The sequence below is a fragment of the Hevea brasiliensis genome, chromosome 3, assembly GCF_030052815.1.
Source record: "Hevea brasiliensis isolate MT/VB/25A 57/8 chromosome 3, ASM3005281v1, whole genome shotgun sequence".
Classification (NCBI taxonomy): Eukaryota; Viridiplantae; Streptophyta; class Magnoliopsida; order Malpighiales; family Euphorbiaceae; genus Hevea; species Hevea brasiliensis.
Window position 1 is genome coordinate 360242 of NC_079495.1, and position 24980 is coordinate 385221.

The 24980-nt window shown below is 34.7% G+C and overlaps 4 protein-coding genes across 4 annotated transcripts; 3 read left to right on the forward strand and 1 right to left on the reverse strand.

Moving 5' to 3' along the window:
* Positions 1-551: 551 nt before the first annotated feature.
* On the forward strand, positions 552-3042 carry LOC110654992 (ABC transporter G family member 20-like). The gene has a single exon (XM_021811145.2). The coding sequence runs from the start codon at positions 635-637 to the stop codon at positions 2870-2872; it is 2238 nt and encodes a 745-aa protein (XP_021666837.2). The 5' UTR covers positions 552-634; the 3' UTR covers positions 2873-3042.
* Positions 3043-3649: 607 nt separating this feature from the next.
* On the forward strand, positions 3650-6930 carry LOC110654994 (serine/arginine-rich splicing factor RS2Z33). Its single transcript, XM_021811147.2, has 7 exons — positions 3650-3768; positions 4448-4565; positions 5227-5266; positions 5413-5508; positions 5756-5943; positions 6092-6187; positions 6300-6930. Exons 2-7 carry the CDS (start codon positions 4459-4461, stop codon positions 6661-6663), a joined length of 891 nt encoding a protein of 296 aa, XP_021666839.2. The 5' UTR covers positions 3650-3768; positions 4448-4458; the 3' UTR covers positions 6664-6930.
* Positions 6931-9786: 2856 nt separating this feature from the next.
* On the forward strand, positions 9787-10694 carry LOC131178480 (pathogenesis-related protein PR-1-like). Its single transcript, XM_058143439.1, has one exon. It carries the CDS (start codon positions 9831-9833, stop codon positions 10461-10463), a length of 633 nt encoding a protein of 210 aa, XP_057999422.1. The 5' UTR covers positions 9787-9830; the 3' UTR covers positions 10464-10694.
* Positions 10695-21423: 10729 nt separating this feature from the next.
* LOC110654995 (protein ALUMINUM SENSITIVE 3) lies at positions 21424-23938 on the reverse strand. Its single transcript, XM_021811149.2, has 3 exons — positions 23446-23938; positions 22001-22246; positions 21424-21895 (listed from the first exon to the last, which is right to left on the reverse strand). Exons 1-3 carry the CDS (start codon positions 23677-23679, stop codon positions 21581-21583), a joined length of 795 nt encoding a protein of 264 aa, XP_021666841.2. The 5' UTR covers positions 23680-23938; the 3' UTR covers positions 21424-21580.
* Positions 23939-24980: the final 1042 nt, after the last annotated feature.

Here is a 24980-nt window from a genome sequence, read left to right on the forward strand (position 1 = left end):
TAATTTACTAATTTTCTTTGTTGTTTCTTAGTAATTGACAATTCTATTATTTATTCTGATTAAAGCAAAAAATTCTATTATTTAATTAACTTTGGGAATTTATTGGGATTTAGCATTAAGAGAATCACCAATTGAGATGAGGCTTTCTTCCTTGGATTCTGACAGCCCACCAAATTTGTCATTAAAAAGAATAATTTTATCTTAATCATCAACCTGGAGAGTTTTTCTTTTTTTAAATGCACCATCCTATAAAAAAGCCAAGTTAAAAAACAAAAAATCATTTCTCTGATTAAGATTTAGTAATGATAGAGCAAACTCTGCACAAACTCCCTCCACCTACTACTTTTACATGCAACATTCAAGGAGATATTATTAAATATATTTGGTATATATATATATATATATATATTCTCTCTCATATCACTTTTCACAATTATATGAGGTTATTTTTTACATTATAAAATGAATTCACTTTTTTAATAGAAAAGAAAACTTTATTTTTATCAATATCACAAATATTCTATAATTTTAATGATTAAACATTAAAATTTAAAGCTCTCTCTCTCCCTCTCTCTCCTATAAAATCCTTTGCAAAAGAGTGTTGCAACTAAACGCCCACAATAAAACATTCACAATGTCTCACGTAGCACCTTCTAGCATGTCACGGCGAGGAAAAAGCTCCGCCGATGACAGCCTCATCCCAGTCTTTAGCCCTACCCACCAACTGGAGCTCCAAAAGTACCCTAGAACTTCCAAAACCTCCGTCTCTCTCACCCTTGCAGAGCTCCTTAAACGTGTTGAAGACGCTCACACTGACCATTCCAATTGCAGCACTCCTACCCGTCATCAACCTATGAACCTCGGTTATGCTTGTAGCTCTGTGTCCCCTTCAAATCCTTTTGTTCTTTCTTTTAATAACTTATCATACAATGTCAAAGTTGGCCAGAAAATGATTCTTCCATTTTGTGCCAACGATTCCTTTGATTCTCCGGAGACAGGCATCAAGGTTTTGTTGAATGATATATCTGGAGAAGCCAGGGAAGGGGAAATCATGGCCGTTCTTGGGGCCAGTGGATCTGGTAAATCAACGTTTATCGATGCCCTTGCAGACCGGATTTCGAAAGAGAGCTTGAAAGGGTCTGTGACTTTGAATGGTGAGGTATTGGAGTCAAGGCTGTTGAAAGTGATTTCTGCTTATGTTATGCAAGATGATCTTTTGTTTCCTATGTTAACTGTTGAAGAGACGCTAATGTTCTCCGCTGAGTTCAGGCTTCCTCGTTCCCTCTCCAAGTCCAAAAAGAAAGCGAGAGTTGAGGCCTTGATCGATCAATTAGGCCTACGCAACGCGGCACAGACTGTGATTGGAGATGAAGGGCACAGAGGCGTTTCTGGAGGTGAAAGAAGGCGAGTTTCTATTGGGATGGACATAGTTCACGACCCAATTCTTTTGTTTCTTGATGAGCCAACCTCTGGACTTGACTCCACCAGTGCTTTTATGGTTGTTAAGGTGTTGCAGCGAATTGCACAAAGTGGTAGCATTGTGATCATGTCCATTCACCAGCCAAGTTACCGAATCGTGAGCTTACTTGACCGCTTGATCTTCCTTTCACATGGTCAAACGGTGTATGCTGGTCCACCAGGTATTCTTCCAGAATTCTTTGCAGAGTTCGGGCATCCAATTCCTGAGAATGAAAACCGAACTGAGTTTGCTCTAGATTTGTTTCGAGAGCTTGAAGAAATTCCAGGCGGAACCAGGACCTTAGTTGAATTCAACAGGTCATGGCAAGCCCAAAGCATGAAAAATCCAAGAAACCGTGCCTGCAATTCATCAAAGCTTTCCCTTAAAGATGCAATAAGCGCAAGCATTTCCAAAGGCAAACTTGTCTCTGGCGCCACAAATGATTCCAACTTGTCATCTTCAGTCCCAACATTTGCCAATCCATTTTGGATTGAAATGTTAGTGTTAGCGAAAAGATTACTTACCAACTCGAGAAGAATGCCTGAATTGTTCGGAATTCGCTTCGGTGCGGTTTTCCTTACAGGACTGATCTTGGCTTCCATTTTTTGGCATCTGGACAACTCTCCAAGAGGTGCCCAAGAAAGATTAGGCTTTTTCGCTTTTGCTATGTCCACAACTTACTACACATGCGCAGAATCCATCCCTGCCTTTGTCCAGGAACGTTACATTTTCATGAGAGAAACTGCGTATAATGCTTATCGCCGCTCATCCTATGTTCTTGCTCACTCTCTAATTTCCATTCCCTCTCTAATTGTACTCTCTATTGCCTTTGCCGCTACGACCTACTGGACAGTAGGGCTTGCGGGTGGAGCTTCCGGGTTCTTTTTCTTCTTCTTCACAGTCTTATCAGCATTCTGGGCAGGAAGTTCATTCGTTACGTTCCTCTCAGGCATTGTCTCTCACGTAATGCTAGGCTTCACAATTGTGGTTGCCATTTTAGCATACTTTCTTCTCTTCAGCGGATTCTTCATTTCTCGGGATCGAATTCCTCCTTACTGGATATGGTTTCACTATCTCTCTCTGGTGAAATATCCATATGAAGGAGCTCTACAAAGTGAGTTTCAAGATCCCACAAAATGCTTTGTAAGGGGCGTACAAATGTTTGATAACACACCGCTCAACGCAGTGCCAGTGGCGCTAAAACTCAAACTGTTGCAGAACCTGAGCAACACCTTGGGCAGGAATATTACAGGCAGCACTTGCATAGTCACTGGACCAGATATACTAAGGGGACAAGGCATTACAGACATAAGCAAATGGAGCTGCCTATGGATCACCATTGCTTGGGGATTTTTCTTCAGGGTCTTGTTTTACTTTACTTTGTTGTTGGGAAGCAAGAACAAGAGGAGGTGAATAAAGATTTATGATTTTTTTTTTTTCTGGGAATTAAGCTGATTTTCCTGGCAATTGTAGATTTGAGTTTATTATTTGCTTGAGGTGGGGTTTCACTAATCATTATTAGTTAATGGGATTTGGCTTCTGTGTAAGATATTAATCTACGTATACTAATTGCTTTCCTCTTCCTCTTCTTCTTCTTCTTATTATTATTTTTTTAGAATAGCTTTCCTCTTCTTATACTAGTTCAAATTTTATTTAATTTTAAAATTAATTTAAGTCCAAATATATCATGAGCTCATTTATACTTTCATTTGAACAAAATGTATTCTTCTTCATGCATTTTCTTAAAATATGATAATCAATGAGAGAGAGAGTAAGCAAATAAAGCAAAACAAGCATGAGAAAACAATACACAATAAAAAAAGGGAAAAAACTATATCTGATTAACATGTATATTTAAAAATCAATTTAGTTTGAATTATAGCACATACATGATGGAGATATCAATTAAAAAACTAAAACAAAATTTTCAAATTAACATTAATTCAATAATTTTTATAACCCATTAATTATTAATTTGGATTTTTTTTTTAGGATTAAATGTTCACTTAATTCTATTGTTGGGCCTAAAGCCCACCAATTCTATTGTTCGGCCCGTTCATTCACACGCTGCCAAAAGAAAAATTAGCTGTCGTCAGTTAATCAATTATCGTCGGGGATTGTTAGCCCTTGGATGAACATAAACGTATCGTGACCCTCCATTCCTTTTATTGAAGAGAAATAAAATCTGTCGGTTTAGTTGGCTCTACCATAAATCTGAAAAACGCCCCTCTCGTTTGCCTCTTCCTGCGGAGAAGAAGACCTTTGCCTTTTGAGCCTTCAATCTGAATTTGGGGCTTTCACCTTTTCAGGTTACTACTCCTCTGATTGCCTCTCTCTTTCTAAGATTCTCGTTTAATTAGGTCTTATTCTTTCTCTTTGCTGCTTGAACTTGTATTTTTGAATTATGTTTCGTGTTGGTGATTCGATTTTTCTGGGTTTGTTTTTTAGTGGGTGCTTCAAAAAGATTATTTCTTTTCTCCTATTTGTTTGGTTTCAATCGATGTTTTGATTCGTAAAAGCTGTTGCTGTAATTTATTTATTGTTCAATCTCGATATGCAGATCTGTTCGCTCCCATCGCGATTACTTTAGGTGTCTATTTGCACAAATGTTCCTTTACCCTTTCTCTTCCCCAAAAGCTTGAGCAATTGATATCGAGAAGTGCTACTTTTGTAACTTACCGTGTATGTGTGTGTGTGTGTGTGTGTGCGCGTGCGCGCGCGCGCGTGCATTCTTTGTGATTACATGGAGCTGAAATTTGATATTTATGACTAGGTTTTTGTCTACAAATTTTTTTTCTTCGGAAAAGATGCCAAATTTATCACCATGTTTTAAAACTTGATTAGCAATGTTAATGTTTTTTTATACTATATATGTACTTGCAATTCTTCTGAGTACTCCTGGTTTCAATTGATTTTTTTTGTTTATTTAATTATTGCTGAATTGTTTAATCTGCCAGCCGTTTAATTGAAATGTTCTATTTGCTGCAGCTTGAAAAAAAATGCCGCGTTATGATGATCGATATGCCAATACACGTCTATATGTTGGTCATCTGGCTTCTCGTACACGGTCACGAGATCTTGAATACCTTTTCAGCAAATATGGAAGGTAACTTCTAGTTGTGTGTTAAAATTTTTGGGTGTATTGGCTCAGAGTAGGGTATATTGTTTTCTGCCTCTTCCATGAAACATTGGCAAGTGTTTTAGTTATTTTTAAACGCTTGCAATTTCTCCTCCAAATGTGGTCCATGGCCTTTCTCGTTCCGCTGAATGATGCTGCCAACCCCAGTTTAAGTCTGTCTTTCTATCCTATTTAGCACACTGATTATATCTATCTGCTTATTTGTTTAGCTGAATAAATCCTTGGATTATCAATTATTGGTCATAGGGTATGCAGTTTGCCTCCTGCAAATACATAGGGACAAATAGCTCCTCAGCAGCTTGTTTTGTGTTAACTGTCACGTTATCTGTGTGGGAATCTTGTGGCCCTAGGTGTCATTTTTTTTAACTTGAATGATCTTGTTGAAGGTTTCTGGGCTTTTGCCTAACCTGGAGGCCTATGGTGAGAGGGTTGCCATGGTGGAATTGGTGGAAATTCTTGCCGATTTATAGGAGACTTTGGCGATACTTTCTATTATGTTATTGCGTGTTTTTATGGAATTGGCAACAATCTCAAACTGGTGTTTAGTTCGTCTATGAGGGGTGAAGTATCATTCACTTGCAGTACTTAAGTAATGTTGGCCTTACTATTTGTGGCAACCGTTTCGCAGAGTACGAGATGTGGATATGAAGCGTGACTACGCATTTGTTGTAAGTGATATTCTTTCTTGTGTTTCCATCCCATGAAGTTTTCAAAAGCTTTGATTGAGCTTTTTAATTTTATTTGCTTATAGTTTATAGGTCTTGCGCAAACTATATTGTGGCATTTTGGTTTGCATTCTTACTTTTTTATACAGGAATTTAGTGATCCTCGAGATGCTGATGATGCAAGATATCACTTGGATGGTAAGGAGTTTGATGGAAGCCGCATCATTGTGGAATTTGCGAAGGGGGTATATTTCTTATCTTTCTTTAGGTAAAGTATTTGTTGGCTTGTAATCATCCATTGTAAATTCAGAGCGACCAGAATTTGTATTATTGTATGGAAAAATAAAAGAATTTCCAAAATTTTTATTGTTGTTCATATTATCTATCAAACATTGCTTAAGTTTGGTTATAATCATTGACCAAAACATAAGAGTGTGTGTGTGTGTGTGTGTGTGTGTTTTTTTTTTTTTTTTGGGGGGGGTATATGGCTAGGTACCACGTGGTTCTCGAGAATATTTGGGCAGAGGTCCTCCTCCAGGATCTGGACGTTGCTTTAATTGTGGCATAGATGGCCATTGGGCTCGAGATTGTAAAGCTGGAGACTGGAAGAACAAGTGTTATCGGTGTGGAGAAAGAGGTCATATAGAGAGAAACTGCAAAAACAGTCCGAAAAAACTGAGGTGATCTCATTTTCTCTAGTTTTCTCCAATACCATCCTGTACTCCTGTTGTGGATCATTTATTTTGTTTTAAAGGAAATCATTCCCTCTAGATGTTCAATGCTTTACTTGCCTTCTATTTGTCTTTGCATGGTCTACCTATATGACAGGCGTGGGCGGAGTTATTCCCGATCACCAGCTAGATCACACTCTCCTCGCCGTGGCCGAAGCCGCAGTCCAAGTTACAGCAGAGGTCGAAGTTACAGGTTTGTTGACTTTAGTCGGTGATCTTCCTATGCAAATAAAAGTATGTGATTTGTTAGATTACATTGAAATATATTTTTTTATTGCATTAACTGGATTTCCTGTTTTTGTCAGCCGATCAAGATCACCTCCACCAAAGAGAGAGCGAAGTGTGGAGAATGAGGAGAGGTCCCTGAGCCACGATCTGAAGAATGGCTTGCCCTCCAAGAGTAGGAAGCGCAGCCCAACACCTGATGATGGCAGCCCACGCATTTCTCCCAAATCTCGGAAACTGGATGACCAGCAAGAGAGATCAGAATATAGTGGTAGCCCAAGGAGCAGAAGCCCTGAAAGACAGAGCCCTGGTGATGGGAGGTACGAAAGTCCAGCTCAAACTAATGGCCGGAGCCGCAGTCCCAGTCCTAGGGATGACAGGAGTCCTGTTGATGATGATTATGAGGACAACCGCCGCACCCCAAGAGGCAGCGAGTCGCCCTAGAAGTGTGTCCCAATGACTGGAAGTGCCTTAGTTGCACATCCATGTCATCTGAAAGACCTTGTGTTTTCCTGTTCTATTTAAACGATGGTAATCATTTGACATGCTTTGGAAGTAGGAAAGTATACTTGAAAGCTTTTGACCTGGATTGAGGAAAGCATATTTTGAATTTTCTGGTATTGGGAGCTATAGTTAATTAATTTGGTAATGTTTAATGTTACTTTTTATGGATTTTGAATATATAACCCAGTGTGCATGATGGATTGATGATGTGACTAGTTTAGTGTTCAGGTAACGCATTATGATGGAAAAAAATAAAATCGTAAATCAACCATTTTTTGCAGAGGTGCAAGTGTAGGTGAATGATAAGGCCTGCATCTATGGGTGGGTGCTCCATAAAATTTGAGTTTCTGTTGAGAGCTCAGTCTATATATGATTAAAATGGGTAGGGTCTTAGGCCTTATCTGGTCGGAGGTTAAGTAGACCAGGGAAGTGTAACATCTAGAAAGTGCAGACATGGGTTTTGTTTGATTTGCATTCTGAGAAGCTTATGCAAGAAAGTGATTTATCTAGGTGATACTGAGTGATTTGTACTACAAGTGTAATGTGATTTAGTAATTTATATTTTAATTTATTGTATTTTTAATTATTTTATGATTATCATTGTCTTTTATAATTTAAAAGTAAATTACTTTTTAAAAAGTTAATATATGTACTAAATACATTTTTGTCATACATTTTTATTTTACTTTTTAAAAAAGTAAAGTAAATTTTCTGAAAATATAATTTTTCAAGAAGTGGAGTATTTGAAACACGATGCCTTAAAGCTTGAGACGCTAGACGGTGGAAACTAGGTAAGCCCTTGCAAATTGAAGGTCTCAAATCTAGTTTTCCATCAGAAACTAGGCTATGAGAAACAGGGGCTAGAGTCTCATGAGATGGAGCAGCGTTGAAGTAAGCAATTGTGAGAAGAAAAAAGAAATTGAAACAACATAAAGGAGAGAACTGTCAACTGTGCCACACTGCATGACATGAAACTCATAAAAAAATAATTGTATTATAGAGGGTTAAAATTGTTAAAGTCATCTGTGAACCCCACTCCTTCATCTTCATCTTACATTTAGCTGAGAGAAAACTTTAATCTGTTTGGTTTTTTAATCTGTTTGGTTTTATTACTTACTTTTACTTTAAAATGTATTTTTTAATTTATAAATTATTTTAAAAAATAAATAATTAATTATTTAATAAAATTATTTAAAATTAACTTTAAATAATTTAAATATTTAATTAAAAGTACTTAAAAGAAACTTAATTTATCAAAATAATTATCATTGAGTGAGTGTTGTGATTGTTAAAATAAAGATAGTATTTATATTTTTTAAAATTACTATAATCATAAAATATTTTACTTAGCAACTTATAAATCAAATCAAATATTAATCTAATTATAATTTTCTATTTCTATTTATAAGTCGCATAAACTAAACTAAACACCCTCCTGTGTCCTACTTACTCTGCCGTCCTCCCACAACGCCAGTATCTCGGCGGCCCACCGACCATGGCATGAAGGAAAGAATAAGAAAAGGCCTAGGATATTATGTTTCTATTCAAATAGCTCATCTTTTTGTTTGGCTGCTTGGCCGTTCAGCCATTTGAGTAGGTTTTCAGCAGTTCCAAAGTGAAAAACATGGAGCCATTTGCATTAGCTATCATGACAATGAAGAATGCCTGCTTTCTTGTGAAGATAGCTAGTCCATGGTCTGAGTACGAGTCATGGTATGGGCAGGATTCTTATTACTACGGTGGGAAAAAGCCCACATATGTCGGATGAAATGGCGCTTGTTCAAGATATTTTCTGTTAGTGCCTTGTTTGAACCAAAACATCCACAGGCATATTGTGAATAAAAGGTTTGCAAACAGATATGTCAAAGAGGATTCTATTACCATCTTCAAGTCAGAGTTGGAGATAAAGGCCATCAAGGAGGAATTGTTCATAGCAATTGCTCAAAAAAAGATGGTTTCTGCTTCATTAACTGTGGAGTAATGATTAGGGTAACATCAATATTGAACAAAATGTGCATAGCAATTGCTTATATTCTTTGTTAACCAAAACTAATCTGCTTTTAATGCAAATAATCACTGTAGAAGGAATTTCAGTATAACACCATTCAAAATTTGTATAAAATTTACAGTACAGACGATAGCCGACTTAATACCATTCCTCATATTACAGTACCAAGCCTTACTTCATACTCAATATCATCCCCATCTTCAAATAGCTTCAAAAACCGAGCTTGCTCTTGCTCCTTTTTCTTCTTTTGCCAGCACCTGAAGGCTATCACTATCCCAAGAATCAATACAATCGAAGCCACAGCACTCATCAATATTAGCTTGTTCCCTTTATTATGCGAACCTGAGGCAGAGTTGGAATCTGAGACAAATGGAGAATCCAAACCATAACCATTCTTCTAACGAAGAAAAGATTATACATCAAGTCGCGAATTAATTAATATTCATATATAATGCATGCAAAGCACATTGGAAGCAGAAAATTTCAAAGTCTAATGGCCTTAGAGGTTGATTTAAATATGCAATATTTAAGAAAACAACAGGCTGATTAAGGTATTCAGCAAAAGTATTAAGTGCAACTGATGAACTGGAAACATGATGAATGAAAATACTAGTCCTTGCCCAAAACGCAAAACCAGATTTATCCCTTATTGGCACTGCCAAAAATCTCTAGTATCATTGGGATTAAAACCACATGCCCTTAATGCTAAACAGAGCAGTTAATAATGCAGAGCACAAATGAAACCAGCAGCTAGAGGTACACAGCGTGGACACGAGTAATTTTGTTAAATGGAATGGCAAGCCACTGTCCTCGTGGAATTCAAAGCTAAAAATGCCGCCTTCTGACCTAGTCAAGGTGATTAAGGTTTCTTGTCCATGAAAAGTCACATAAAATGCAACAAAAAATAGTAAATAAAATCTAATAATAGGACAAAAAAGCTGAATAGAAATTTATATATATAATTAATTGAATAGAAATTATATATATAATTAAGTGATGAGAAAAAAAAAAAGGGGGGGGGGGGGGAGGGGGGCGGGGCCGGGTAGGGAAAGAAAATCGTCCTTTCCCCTTGTCCTGCTATCAATTGAACTAATCAAGTATGTCACTACCATTTCGATTCCTCTTAACCATATTCATCCCCTCCCTTTTCATCGTTTCCGTCTCCGCCACACTTCTTGGTTGCGATGACTTCAAGAACTTGGTAACAGCTGAAATACATCCAGTGGCTCAAGTATTTGCGAGAGCAATGCTGGTTAAGGAATACACCATTGCCCACAACAAAGTCAGGTTAATCTTGGGCATGAAACCCCTAACATGGAACAAAACCTTGGAAGATTACGCTCGTCGCTGGGCCGAACAGCGGATTGAAGATTGTGAGTTGATCCATTCTCCTCATAGTCCCTACGGCGAGAACATTTTCTGGAGCTTGAAACAATGGACTCCTGCGGAAATCGTCAAGGTTTGGGCCGATGAATACGTGTATTACGATGAGAAAACAAATGAATGCATCAACGGCCAAATTTGCGGCCATTATACGCAGCTTATATGGAAGAGCACCCAACAGTTTGGGTGTGCGCACGTTGAGTGCAAGAATAATAAAGGCTATTTCGATATTTGCTCTTATGATCCGCCGGGGAATTATTACTATGAGGGTCCATTCGGTGGCAAATTTGCCAAATCTATTGTGTATCCTAAATGCGATTCAACTCCATATGATCGCTTATTAATATAATTAATATATTTCTATGTTTTGATTCTTTTAATTCCAGCCATGCGTCTTGCTGGCTCATCGTCTAGCAAGTTTTTTCATTTTTCTTTGCTGGAATTTACTTTGTACTTTTTTTTTTCAATAAATTTTACCTACTATCCATCAAGTTAGATGGTCATATTACATAATTCTTTAACTTCAATTTGTATTTCAAATATTTTATAATTTTATTTTGAATAATCCATTCCTATCAAGATTTACCTATCTTAATTTTATAATAATGATATTTTTAGAGATTCAATTTCCGCACTTAAATTAATTGATCCCATCTTGAGATTTTACTCAAGGTATATGATCATTAATTGTTCTTCCTTGATCAAAGTGTTACTCGAGAATGCTAGAGCCAAGAACAGATCAGTTAAATTCTAGTTTCCGCACTTAAATTTTAAGATATTAATGGTCTTTTTAGACCTTGTTGATCCCGTGTAGTTCAAAATGAGCATTGATTTTGATGATAACAAAACTCAAATAGAATCTATCTAACTCAATATTAAGTGATGTGTAAATTTTTTCTCTCATTCATGAAGAATCTTTGATGTTACATCTAAGGAGTAAGAACACTCAAAGGCATCTCAAGATGAATCAGAGTTGAGAAAGAACAAGATTATGAAAGCTAAAACTCAAAGTAAAGGTATGAAAGTCATAGAGTTAGGAATTGAGTCTTACGACTTGTGTAAAAAGAATAGATAAAAGTTTAGTCAAATGGAGCTCAAAATTAAAATTTTCTTTTAATTATTTTATAAAATTTTCTCTCATCATGACCTTGGATATTGCTATTGGAATATATATTTTTCTTAAAATCTAAATTAGATTTTTAAATATTACAATTTGAAACAGGCATCTGGTAAATTAGTTTGCTAACTTGTTTGCTAAAATATTAGTTTGTTAATATGTTTGCTAAAATTATAGTTTGCTAACTAGTTTACTACTATTACCAAAAATTTCATTACTTTGCTAAATGATCAAAGTTGCTCTTCTTCGTACAAAAAGATAAAATAATGGCTATTTTGCCTAGAACAGAGTGTATAACGTTCCAAAAAGGTTTCAAACAGTTTAAAATGATTTGGGACTATAAATATACTTTCTTTACTTCATTTTACATTTGGATGAAAGCTTACAATTGCACTCCAATATTGATTTTTCATTTATTGCTTTCATTCAAGAGCTTTAAAGTGTTTGAGCTACCATTGGCAAATCAACTCATCTCTTCTTTATAGTTTGATTTGTATTGAGTGAGAATGAGTGTTAAAACATTAAATTGTATTCAAGAGAGGTTATACAAGCACCTATTGAAGCTTGAGAGTGTGAGTGCTTAAGATAGCACTTGTTTAAGGGTTCAAGCTACCTTGGTAAAAGCTTGGTGTTGAAAAACTTATAAAGGGCTTTTGGTCTCTTGCCTTTAAAAGAGCAAATAGTAGAGAGAAAACTCAAAGAGGGTTCTTTGAGAGTATGGATGTAGGCTAGTTAAGCCGAACCACTATAAAAATCATTGTGTTTGATTTCTCTAACCTTAATCTCTTTACTTTTGTGTAATTTAATTTCTATGCATGATATTGAATGTTGATTGAATAGATTGAGTTGATATACTTGAAGATATATTGAGTAGGTTGAGAAATTAGTTGAATATTTTGTGATGCATGTTATGTCAAAAATTGCTATAAATATTGATTGAAGCTTGAATTGCAATTTAGGGACACATTATTGAAACACATATCACTTTCACTATATATAAAGGAGCACCTAGTTGAACAAAGCCATAATTTTTCATTAGGCTACAAGCAAGAGCCGAAAAATTATTTAAGTCCAATTCACCCCCCTCTTGGACTATTTTGGGACAACAAATTGGTATCAGAGCTTGTCTCTCTTGCTTAAGGTGTCACAACCTTGGAGTGATCCCCAATGGCTGGTTCATCTAGCAACACTGCCGGTATACCTGCACCACTAGCTGAAGGCTACTCAATTACTAGACCACCACTCTTCAATGGCACTAATTACTCATTTTGGAAAGTGAGAATGAGAAATTTCATACAATCTGTAAATATTGATGCATGGAGAATTATTAAAAATGGTCCATATGTTCCTCAAAAGAATGGTCAAGGAAATACTAAAGTTCCTAAAAATGAAGATGAATATGATGACAATGATTGGAAGAAAATTTCTGTAAATGCTAAAGCTATTAATATTTTGCATTGCTCACTTGACCTTAATGAATACAATCGTGTTTCAGGATGTCAATCTGCTAAGGAAATTTGGGATAAGCTTGAGGTCACTTATGAAGGAACGAATGTCATCAAGGAGTCCAAAGGAAACCTCCTTATCTGAGATTATGAGCTATTCAAAATGAAGCCAGGAGAATCAATTGCGGATATGAGTACAAGGTTTACCGATCTTGTCAATCTTCTCAAAGCACTTGGTAAAAGATTTGAGGAAGCCGAAGTTGTGAAGAAAATTCTTAAATCACTTCCAAAATCTTGAGAAGCAAAGACTACAGTTATCCAAGATACCAAGGATTTTAAAACATTCACCTATGATGAACTCATTAGATCTCTCATTGCACATGAGATGGTATATAAGAAAGATGAAGTTGAAAATGAGCAAAAGAAGAAGAAAAACATTACTCTCAAGTCAAATAAGGATGAAGATAAGAAGAAAGGAGTTGTACTTAAAGTTGACTCAAGTGACAACTCAAGTGCTTCAAGTGATGATGATGATGATGAAATGGCTATGCTTGCAAGGAAATTCAAAAGAGCTTTCAAGAAGGGAGGAAGTAAATACAAGAAATTCTTGAAAAAGTATACTCCCAAGGATAAACATTTCAAGGATTCAAAAGAATAAATTGTATATTATGAGTGTCACAAACCAGGACATATCAAGCCCAAATGTCCATTGCTCAAAAAGAAGAAAGGAAAAGAAGATAGGAGTAAGAAAGCTATGAAAGTAGTATGGAGCAACAGTGAAGAATCTTCAAATAATGAATCAAGTGACAAGGAGACTGCTCACCTTTGTATGATGGCATTTGAAGAGAAAGTCGAAAGTTCATAAAAGGAAGAAGAAAGTGATAATGAGGTAAACTCTCTTGAACCTCCTAATGTAGAGGAACTTGAACTTGCATTTGCTAAAGTATATGATGAGTATAGAAACTATAAGAGAAAGTGCACTAAAATGAATTTAGAAATTAAATCATTGAGATCACAAAATATCGCCATGTCCAATGTGTATGAAGAAAATGAATTTTACAAAGGACAAATTGCTTTGTTTAAAGAGCTAGATTTGGAGTTGAAAAACTCAAAAGAAAGTTGTGAAAAGCTCATTAAGAAAAATAAGGTTCTTGAAGCTAAAATAGAATATTTGACAAATGATTTGGCAAAATTTACAAAAGGAAAAGAAACTCTAGATGCACTACTTGGAAACCAAAAAATTTCAAATGAAAAATATGGAATTGCTTTTGATGGTTTCATGAACTATGGTAAATACAAGAATCATTTCATTAAAGCATCTACATCCTCCTTGCCTAATGTCACATGTTATTATTACAATAAAAGAGGTCATATGATTAGTTCTTGTGCACTTAGGAAGACTCTTCTTAAGGTAAAGAAGGTATGGGTGCCAAAGGGAACCTTACCTAAAGTCACTAACCCCAAGGACCCAAAGTTGCTTGGGTACCTAAAGCTAAATGATTGAATTTCAGGTTTGTTTCAAAGGGATGAAGGAAAGTGAAAAATAGTATATAAATAGTGGTTGTTCAAAGCACATGACCGGTGAAAAGGACAAGTTCTCAAAAATCACAATGGAAGATGGAGGACATGTGAAATTTGGAGATAAAGGAAAAGGAAAAATAATTAGAAATGGCACAATTGAAACCAAACCTTGCATTGAAGATGTGTCACTTGTTGAAGGTTTGAAATACAACTTGCTAAGTGTAAGCCAACTTTGTGATAAAAGTTTTGAGGTAAAGTTCACTTTTTCTCTTTATACAATCAATAACTTAGATAATGACATATTGTTCATTGCCAATAGATCTAATAATATTTACTTGCTTGACATGAATAACTTTAAAACTAATCATGGTACACATCTAGTATCTTTTGATAATTTTAGTTATTTATGGCAAAAAAGATTAGGAAATGCAAGCATGCATACACTCTCAAAATTGTCCAAGAAAGAACTTGTTAAAGGTCTTCCAAAGATTAACGATGAAAATGAATTTCAATGTAGGACATGTGCACTAGGAAAGCATACTAGAGCATCTTTTAAATCTAAAGATATTGTTTCTACTACTAGGCCATTAGAATTGCTTCATCTTGATTGTTTGGACCCGTGTCTCCTGCTAATCTTGGTCAGTTATTGTTGATGACTATTCAAGATATACATGGACATTCTTCCTTGCTCACAAAGATGAAACTTTTGAGAAATTTACCTCTTTTAGTAAAATGGTTCAAAATGAAAAAGGTTTTTGCATCACATCTATAAGGAGTGATCATGGAACTAAATTTAAAAATCATTTATTTGAGAAATATTGTGATAAACATGGAATCAACCATAATTTTTCAGCTCATAGAACATCACAATATGGGGTTGTAGAAAGGAAAAATAGGACTTTGCAAGAAATGACTAGAACTATGCTGAATGAAAATAATTTGCCAAAGTATTTTTGGGCTGAAGCTATTAATACTTCTTGCTATGTGTTGAATAGAATTTTGATTAGATCAATTTTGAAAAAGACCCCCTATGAGCTTTGGAAAGAAAGAAAATCAAATATTTCATATTTTAGAGCATTTGGATGTAAGTGCTATATCTTAAATAACAGGAAGGATAACTTAAAGAAATTTGATGCTAAATCCGATGAAGAAATCTTTCTTGGGTATTCAACAAAGAGTAAAGCATATAGGGTGTTTAATAGAAGAACGTTAGTTATTGAGGAAACTATTGATGTTTTGTTTGATGAGGCTAACCCTTCTATTAGAAGGAAAGATGTTTTTTATGATAATAATGAGCAGGAAAATCAAGTCAAGAAATTGAACAAATTGATGACAAAGATGAAGAAACTCAAGGAGATACCACAATAGATGTCCATAATGCCAACAATGATCAAATCAATGAAGAAATGCCAAATTTGAAAGAATTACAAGTGAATGAACCCCAACATTAAGATTTACCTAAAGAATGGAGATTCCATAGAAATCATCCCCAAGAAGACATCATTGATGATCCATCTCAAAGGATGATGACTAGAGCACAATTGAGAAAATATTTTGGTAATGTTGCATTTGTTTCACAAATTGAACCTAAATGTTTTGAAGAAGCTCAAAATGATGAAAGTTGGATTCTTTCCATGCAATAAGAACTCAATCAATTTGAGAGAAACAAAGTTTAGAATTTGGTGCCTAAACCCAAAAATCATTCAATTATTGGTACTAAATGGGTTTTCAGAAACAAAATGGATGAAAAATGCAATGTTGTTAGAAACAAAACTAGACTAGTGGCTCAAGGCTACAACCAAGAGGAAGGTATTGATTTTGATGAAACCTTTGCTCCGGTTGCTAGAATTGAAGCTATAAGAATGTTGTGTGCCTTTGCATGTTACAAGGATTTTATGCTTTATCAAATGGATGTCAATAGTGCATTTTTAAATGGTTATATTGACGAGGAAGTGTATGTTGCACAACCTCCAGGCTTTGAAAATCATGAGCATCCAAATCATGTTTATAAACTTACTAAAGCTTTATATAGTTTAAAATAAGCTCTTAAAGCATGGTACGAGAGACTTAGTAAATTCCTTTTATAAAATGATTTTCAAAGAGGCAAAGTGGATACAACACTTTTTGTCAAAAAGAATCATCATGATATGCTTATTGTGCAAATATATATTGATGATATAATTTTTGGGGCTACTAAAGAATTTCTTTGCAAGAAATTTTTTAAGATTATGCAGAATAAATTTGAGATGAGCATGATGGGGGAGCTCACATTCTTCCTTGGACTTCAAATTAAGCAAAGGAAAGATGGCATCTTCATAATTCAATCAAAGTACATCAAGGATATGTTGAAGAAATTTAAAATGGAAGATTTGAAGAGCATGGGCACTCCTATGAGTTCAACAATTAAAATGGACAATGATAAAAAAGGTAAAGAAGTAGATACAAAGCTTTATAGAGGTATGATTGGCTCTATCTTGTATCTTACTGCATCTAGACCAGACATACATTTTAGTATTTGCTTGTGTGCAAGATTTCAATCATGTCCAAAAGAATCCCATCTAAGTGTAGTTAAAAGAATCTTCAAATACCTTATTGGCACACACTCAATTGGTTTATGGTATCCAAAATGTAAATCATTCAATCTTGTAGGTTATAGCGATTCAGATTTTGCAGGAAGTAGATTGGATAGAAAAAGTACTTCAGGTGCCTGTCAATTTCTTGGTTTTGCACTAGTTTCTTGGCATAGTAAGAAACAAACTTCAGTGTCTGTCTACAGCTGAGACTGAATATATAGTTGCTGGTAGTTGTGTTGCTCAAATTTTATGGATGAAACAACAATTGAAAGATTTTGGTTTAAAATATAATCTTGTTCCAATTATGTGTGACAACACCAGTGCCATAAACTTGATCAAAAATTCAGTCTAACATTCAAGAACAAAACATATTGAGATCAAACATTATTTTATTAGAGATCATGTTCAAAATGGAGATATCAAAATTGAATTTGTTACCTCTGAAAATCAACTTGCAGATATTTTTACAAAACTACTTAATGAGGAAACTTTTTGTAAAATTAGAAGGGAAATTGGCATGAGTGAACCACTTGCTTGAAATTCAATTCATATAGATTTAATATATCTGCATATTATCTAATGTGTGAGTAATTTGCTAAGAAAAATCTAAACAACAGTAGCTAACTTATTTTTGTACTCGTGAAATTAGTTTACTAAGTTGTATGCTACTGTTGCGTGCCTAAAATTAGTTTGCTGTATCGTGTACTGTTCAAATTTTAAGCCAAAAAGTGATAGTGCTTTGAACTTTGCCCGCCAATCAATGCACTTACCCATTCACATTTTCTTCGCTGTGTCATATATATATATATTCAAAATAAAAATAAAATTCAAATAAAACAAATTAGAAGAGGGAAAGCGCAAGACTCAAGAAAAATCAATCTTGCCCACTGCTACACGAAACTTTTACCTATCAACACTCTATTTTTTTTCTCTCTCTCTCTCACCATACCCGACTCTCTCTCTCCTCTGCATTGATTCATGGTACTACTCTTACCAATTTTTTTTGTCATTAACACTGACCCATTTTCATCAAAGCGCCTATCTCACTCTCTAATGATCACTTAAAACTCTAATCCCTCATTCATTCCTCACTGCGCTAGAACCCATTTTAAATTCCCAGTACTTCATCGCCTCTAGTTCACCATCTATGGCTCGCACCAAACGAAAAGCCCCTTTTGCTGCTGCCTCACCGTCCTCTTCTTAATCTGAAGAACTCCTTGTTGCCGCATTAAAAAAGAAATTGAAAGAAAAGAGAAAAACACTAGTAACTGAGTCCAACAGTGTATCCTTTGACCCATTTAAGGAAGTCGAACCTGCGGTGACGGCACCAGAAAAGAAAAAGGGAAGGAAAGTGCGTGGGATTGACATTCAGCGCGAAAAGGGAGCTTCAAAATCATCGGGCTCTCTTGTTGACAAAGCGCTTCTAAACTGTAAGTTCATAAAATGGGACAATTTTGATCAGGTTGATTTTCAATTTAAGGAACTCTTTGAATTTCAAGAATGGATGAATGTTTGTGAATGCACTGATGGTTGCTACCCTAGACTAGTCTAAGAATTCTATAGAACTTTAAAAGTAGTTGATGAAGAAGACAGATTTAAGGTTTCTTTGAATGATAGAGCATATGACATTTCTGTTGAGTTGATTGCTAAAGCCTTAAAATTGCTGAATGATGGAAATAGAATCTCTACTCATAGAGATGTTGCTAGAGTTTCAGATTTTAATTTGACTGAATTTGAAAGTGAAGTTTTTCCTGCCAACACTGACACTAGTGAAAAATCTACTAGCACTAAAGCCTTTAAGCACATTAAGATTATTCATAGTATGGTGAATTATATATTTTGTCCTAAATCTGGTAGCTATGGATATTTGAGTTACTTGGATATGTGCATCATGTGGCATATTATTAACAGTGTAAGAATGAATTTGGCATATCTGATTTTCAAGAATATGTGTAAAGCTTATGAGATTGGTAAATTACCCTATGCACACCTCTTAACTGCCTTATTTAGAGAGTTGGATATAAATGTCTCTAAGGAGAGTTCTAGGGCAGATTTAATTGTGCTTAGAGAAATTCATTATGATACTGATGGAAGAAAGAAATGTTTTGAAAAAGGTGGATCTTCTAAAGCTAAAGTTGATTCAGATTCCCAAAGTGAGATTATGAGTGAGCTTCAAGGGCTAAGAACATTTATTAATGAGAAATTCAGTACATCAAATCAGTCTATTGAACTTCTGAGAAAATTTGTGGATATTGTTGATTACAAAGTAAGTCATTTACTTACTCAAAATGACGAGTTAAAGAAACAAATTGCAAATCTTAAGCAGGCATAGGAAACTGATTTTGCAATCAATGTTGAGACTGATGTTCCTGCAAGTGACTCTTCTACTCATGATGATCATGTTTTTTATCATGGTAATGTTGAGTGTGGAGGTACTGGGCTTGGTGAGTCTACTGCTGCTGTAGAACATGAAAGTGAACAGGTTATAGAACCTGCAGTTGAACCTGTTGTTGAGCATGTTAGTGAACAGGTTGTAGAACCTGTAGTTGAGCCTACTTTTGAAATTGAGAGTGAACAAATTGTAGAACCTGTAGTTGAGTATACACAGAAGAAGAAAGACTCTCTAAAGGATCAACAGGAGAGTGCTCCACCTAAACCTTCTGTAGCTAAAGCTTCTTAGGCTAAGAAGAGTAAGAAAAGAGTTAAGTCTACGGTGTCCAATCCATATCAGACTCTGGCTGTTGCCCTTCAAAGCCCATCTGATGAGGATGAGTCACAAGAGCATGAACCTTTGGCTGACCAAGTTTCTCAGCCACCTGTTGCTAAACCCTCCAAGAAGATGATGGTGCCTTCCAAAGCTATTCGAAGGAGCAAAAGACTTAATGTTTAGAAAATGATTTTTTTTAGTTTACTAATATGTTTACTGCTTTTCAGTTTGTGCTTACTTGATTCTTTTTGGATTAATATCTCCTGTTTCCTTTTTGGATGATGACAAAAAGGGGGAGAATGGAATGGATGTGTGCTTTTGTTTTGGAAAAATGGATGTGTGCTTATATTTTGAAAATGGAAGTATGCTTATGTTTTAGAAGTGTGTATGCAAACTATTGTGGCTTATGTGTGCAAACTATTAAGTTTAATATTTTGCATATTGAAACTATAGATATCTCATGAATATTTCTTGTAGCATAAATTCAGGAGGAGTTTTGTATAGCTATTAATACTTTTACTTTTTAAACTTGTGTGCATACATTTAGGGGGGAGCAATTCTCGCATACTAACATGCTTGGTTATACATAAACTTACGCGCACTTTTATTTATTCTAGATTGATGATTCAATTGATTTTTGTCATCATCAAAAAGGGAGAGATTGTTGACCCCGTGTAGCTCAAAATGAGCATTGATTTTTATGATAATAAAACTCAAATAGAATCTATCTAACTTAATGTTAAGTGATGTGTAGATTCTTTCTCTTATTCATGAAGAATCTTTGAGGTTGCATCTAAGGAGTAAGAACACTCAAAGGCATCTCAAGATGAATCAAAGTTGAGAAAGAACAAGATTATGAAAGCTAAAACTCAAAGTAAATGTATGAAAGTCATAGAATTAGGAATTGAGTCTTAGGACTTGTGTAAAAAGAATAGATAAAAGTTTAGTCAAATAGAGCTCAAAATTAAAATTTTTTTTTAATTATTTTATAAAATTTTCTCTCATCATGACCTTGGATATTGCTATTGGAATATATATTTTTCTTAAAGTCTAAATTAGATTTTTAAATATTACAATTTAAAACAGGCATCTGGTAAATTAGTTTGCTAACTTGTTTGCTAAAATATTAATTTGTTAATATATTTGCTAAAATTATAGTTTGCTAACTAGTTTACTACTGTCGCAAAAAATTTCATTAGTTTGCTAAATGATCAGAGTTGCTCTACTTCGCACAAAAAGACAAAATAATGGCTATTTTGCCTAGAATAGAGTGTATAATGTTTTAAAAAGGTTTCAAATAATTTAAAATGATTTGGGACTATAAATACACCTTCTTTACTTCATTTTACATTTAGATGAAAGCTTACAATTACACTCAAATCTTGATTTTTTATTTATTGCTTTCATTCAAGAGCTTTAAAGTGTTTGAGCTACCATTGGCAAATCAACTCATCTCTTCTTTATAGTTTGATTTGTATTGAGTGAGAGTGAGTGTTAAAATATTAAATTGCATTCAAGAGAGATTGTACAAGCACTTATTGAAGCTTGAGAGTGTGAGTAATTGAGATAGCACTTGTCTAAGGGTTCAAGCTACCTTGGTAAAAGCTTGATGTTGAAAAAGTTGTAAAGGGCTTTGATCTCTTGACTTTAAAAGAGCAAATAGTGGAGAGAAGATTCAAAGAGTGTTCTTTGAGAGAGTGGATGTAGGCTAGTTAAGCCGAACCACTATAAAAATCATTGTATTTGATTTCTCTAACCTTAATCTCTTTACTTTTGTGTAATTTAATTTCTATACATGATATTGAATGTTGATTGAATAGATTGAGTTGATATACTTGAAGATATATTTAGTAGGTTGAGAAATTAATTGAATATTTTGTAATGCATGTTATGTCAAAAATTGCTATAAATATTGATTGAAGCTAGAATTGTAATTTAGGAACACATTATTGAAACACATATCACTTTCACTATATATAAAGGAGTACCTAGTTGAACAAAGCTACAATTTTTCATTAGGCTACAAGCAATGATTGAAAAATTGTTTAAGTCCAATTTACCTCCCTCTTAGACTATTTTGGGACAACAAACCTACGCCAAATCTCAATCGGAGCTGAAGACCTTAGTTTCTAATTGATAAGCAGGTGTGAAGAATGCAGGCCAACAAAGGTACGTAGACATGATACTGCTAACAGTTGATGCGCCGATGAGCATGTTCATTACCACAATTTGCAGTTGAATGGCCTCCAATGGAGAAGCTCCTCCCATTATAAGGCCAGTCATTGCTCCAGGAAGCGAAATCAGACCCACCGTTTTGGCATTGTCCAGCACTGGAGAAAGAGCGATGACTAGAGCCCTTTTCACTTGTTGAAGTGTGGCTTGGCGAGGAGTTGCACCAAGTGCCAATGCCGTCTCTACCTGTGATTTGGAATTTGTTATCGTAACTTGTGAATTGTGAAAGATGGATATAATAAACTCATCAAATTCTCCACATAAGTGTGTTTAATTAGAAGATATACATACCAGGCTCATTTGCACTTTGATATCATCTCGGAGTCGTTTCATTGTAACCCCAGTGACTGTCATTGCATTCCCAACCATCATTCCTGCAACAGGGATGATGTATCTGGGAGTGAAGGGGAAGACATTCAGAATAACAAGCAAGAACATTGTCACCGCAGTTCCTGCCAGGATAGAAGCTCCAGCCACATACTTTCCTCGAGGAACATGCTTGGCTCGTTGACCAGCTGTATAACCTGCAACAGAGACCTACAGGGGAATTTCAAAATATTGTCAAGGACTCACCAAAACGAAGCCGATAAATTTTTAATTTGTAATGCTAATTTCAATATTGCAAAACAATTATGCTAAGGCTAAAGAAAAACAGAAGAAAAGGTCAAGTCTTTGCGGGATTTCTTCTTAGAACTAAGTGAAAATAACAGAATAACAAACAACTACCATCTGCTGTCCGGTACCTAATTTAATCGCAGAGGCTGCAGCAACTATAAGCCTCTGGGTCATTACTGATGGCTGAGCAGAAAATCATCCATGGTCAACAAAACTAGCTAGGAATAAATAAAACACTCTCTCTCTCTCTCTCTCTCTCTCTCTCTCTCTGTGTTTTCTTACGTCATGTGGGGTAGGCTGAGGTAGAACAAGAACAGGATGTTTCCATATCATGGAATTCCGAGCTCAATCCTGAGCCTAACCTGCGACATATGGACAATAGTACAGTCTGCAAACGGATTTGAAAAGATAGCCACCCCACTCCCTTTTCCTTTTTGCAACACCAGTACTTTTTTCATTAAATAAATAAAAAAAAAGGTAGCAGAGCAAAAACTCATGCATTTAAACAGAACTATTTACACTATATTTGAATAGGCGAAAAAGAGAGAAAAGAAAATAATTAGAAAAAAATAATTTTAAAAAATATTTTTTCTGAGAAAAAATAAGAGAGAGGAAGAAAATAAATTATGTATTTTAATTATTTTTTTTCCAAATTAAAAAGAAATTGAGAAATCAAGAAAAAAAAATTAAATTTACACTATCTACTCTGTATTTTTTATATTAACTTTTATTTTCTCTTTTTTACTTTTTACACATCCAAATATAAGAAGAAAAAATAAAAAAAAAATAAAAAATATTTTGCCTCTTTTATTTTCCTTCCTCTCTCAGTTAATCTCTTCCTACTGCTGAAAAAAATAACCCAGGCGAAAAAAGATATCGAACAAAAATCTCAATTCTTGATCTTTTATGTGATGGTAGCCAGGAAAACCAATCCACCATGCAATCAGGTTCAATATACAAGTCTATAATTTCATGTGGATTTCATAGAAAGAGAGAATACATTAAACTTATTAAGGTTCAACGCTGTCTCTGTGTTCCTTTCACCAACAGAACATATAGACATTTAAATTGAAAAACAAGAAAAAGCCTAAAGTATCAAGTAGAAAAAAGAAACAACTAACCATAAAAAGGTAAGCGAGAATGATCCAAACGCTACGTTCCTGACTGAAAATGAACTGCAAAACAAACCCAATAATAGATAACTGAAGAAATGACCTAAATATGGAATAGATCATCTCTCCCTCCAAACCCAACTTTTGCATAAAGGATAACAGCACAGCCATGAGCACCACAGCAAGTGCGGCCACCGGCTTTATCATCCCCCTAAGAAAATCGAGTAGCCATCCAACATCCATTGTTTAAACTTGAAAATTAAACTACCAAATGTAGCAACTGACTTATGGTTCCTCTTGTTTTGTAGGAAAAAAAAAAAAAACAAGGGTTTGGTCTTAAGAAGAGTTAACGACTTAACGGTGGATTTAGGTGGTGGTTAGATGAAGAAACGACCTTCCCCTAATAGATCTGAGACATCTCGTGGAGTCACCATTTGAGGATGATGGAAGAGAAAGAGAATAGAAAAATTTTCTAAGCTCGGGTAGTGGACAACTGGGCATGTCTTTTGCTCAACTATTATTTTTATATTAACTTAACTCGAAAGTAACAGAACGTACGTACGATTTGATACGAAATTGTAAGAAAAGATGGTTTGTCTTTACGCGCTCTCCACTGTATGGGCTTGACACGAATTCAGATTCTCGGTTTTGTCGAATTAATTGGTGGCTCCCACATCTTTTGTAATTAATTAGAAAAAAGTATTTTTATATTTATTTACATTTATTATTATAAAAATTTTATTATAAATAATTCATTTTCAATTTCACTTCATTCTTAATGTTTTTGTAAAAAAAAAAATCTTAATCTTTTAATTAATGCAAAGAAAGAAAACTTAAAATTATTTACATTTATGTACTTGTATTTTTTGTAATTTTTTAAATAAATAATAGATCTTATTTTGGAGTTATATTTTGTTTGTATATTAATAAGGTCATTAAAATATAATTTAATATATTACTAATAAATAGTTTTAGTTTTTTAATTTTAAAAATAAAAAATTATAAAATAATGAGTTGGAGTATTTTCATCAAAGAAGACATATATTCTAAAATCTTATCGGTCATTTTAGGAGAATGCCTAATTAAGTGAGTTGTGTGCAGGATTTGAATGGGGAGGTGGCAACTAGTCCGGCCCTATCTCGCCCTCAATCAATCATTGCAATATATTAATCAAAATCACTCATTGAATTCATGAACAAAGTCCATTGCATTTGAAATATCTTGCTAATTTCGCATGCTCAATTAGCAGCTGAGTTGTATGAATGCAATTTCATCTTTGCTAATAGATCCTGCAACGGAGCGGCGCATAATAGTCTAACTTCAAAGGCCAATTATGTAATTCGATATACATATAATTTTAAATTTTATGTAATTTAAAATAAATTATGAGCCGTTTTGAATTCAACAGGTTTGTATTGCATTGAGGGATTAATTACGTCAAAATTTGCCATTTCTCATCGTTGTAGAAATTCCTGGGAAATTTGAGGCCCAGTGTGAAGCCCACGAAATTAGGACTTGGGAGCGTAGATAGGGTATCTCTAATT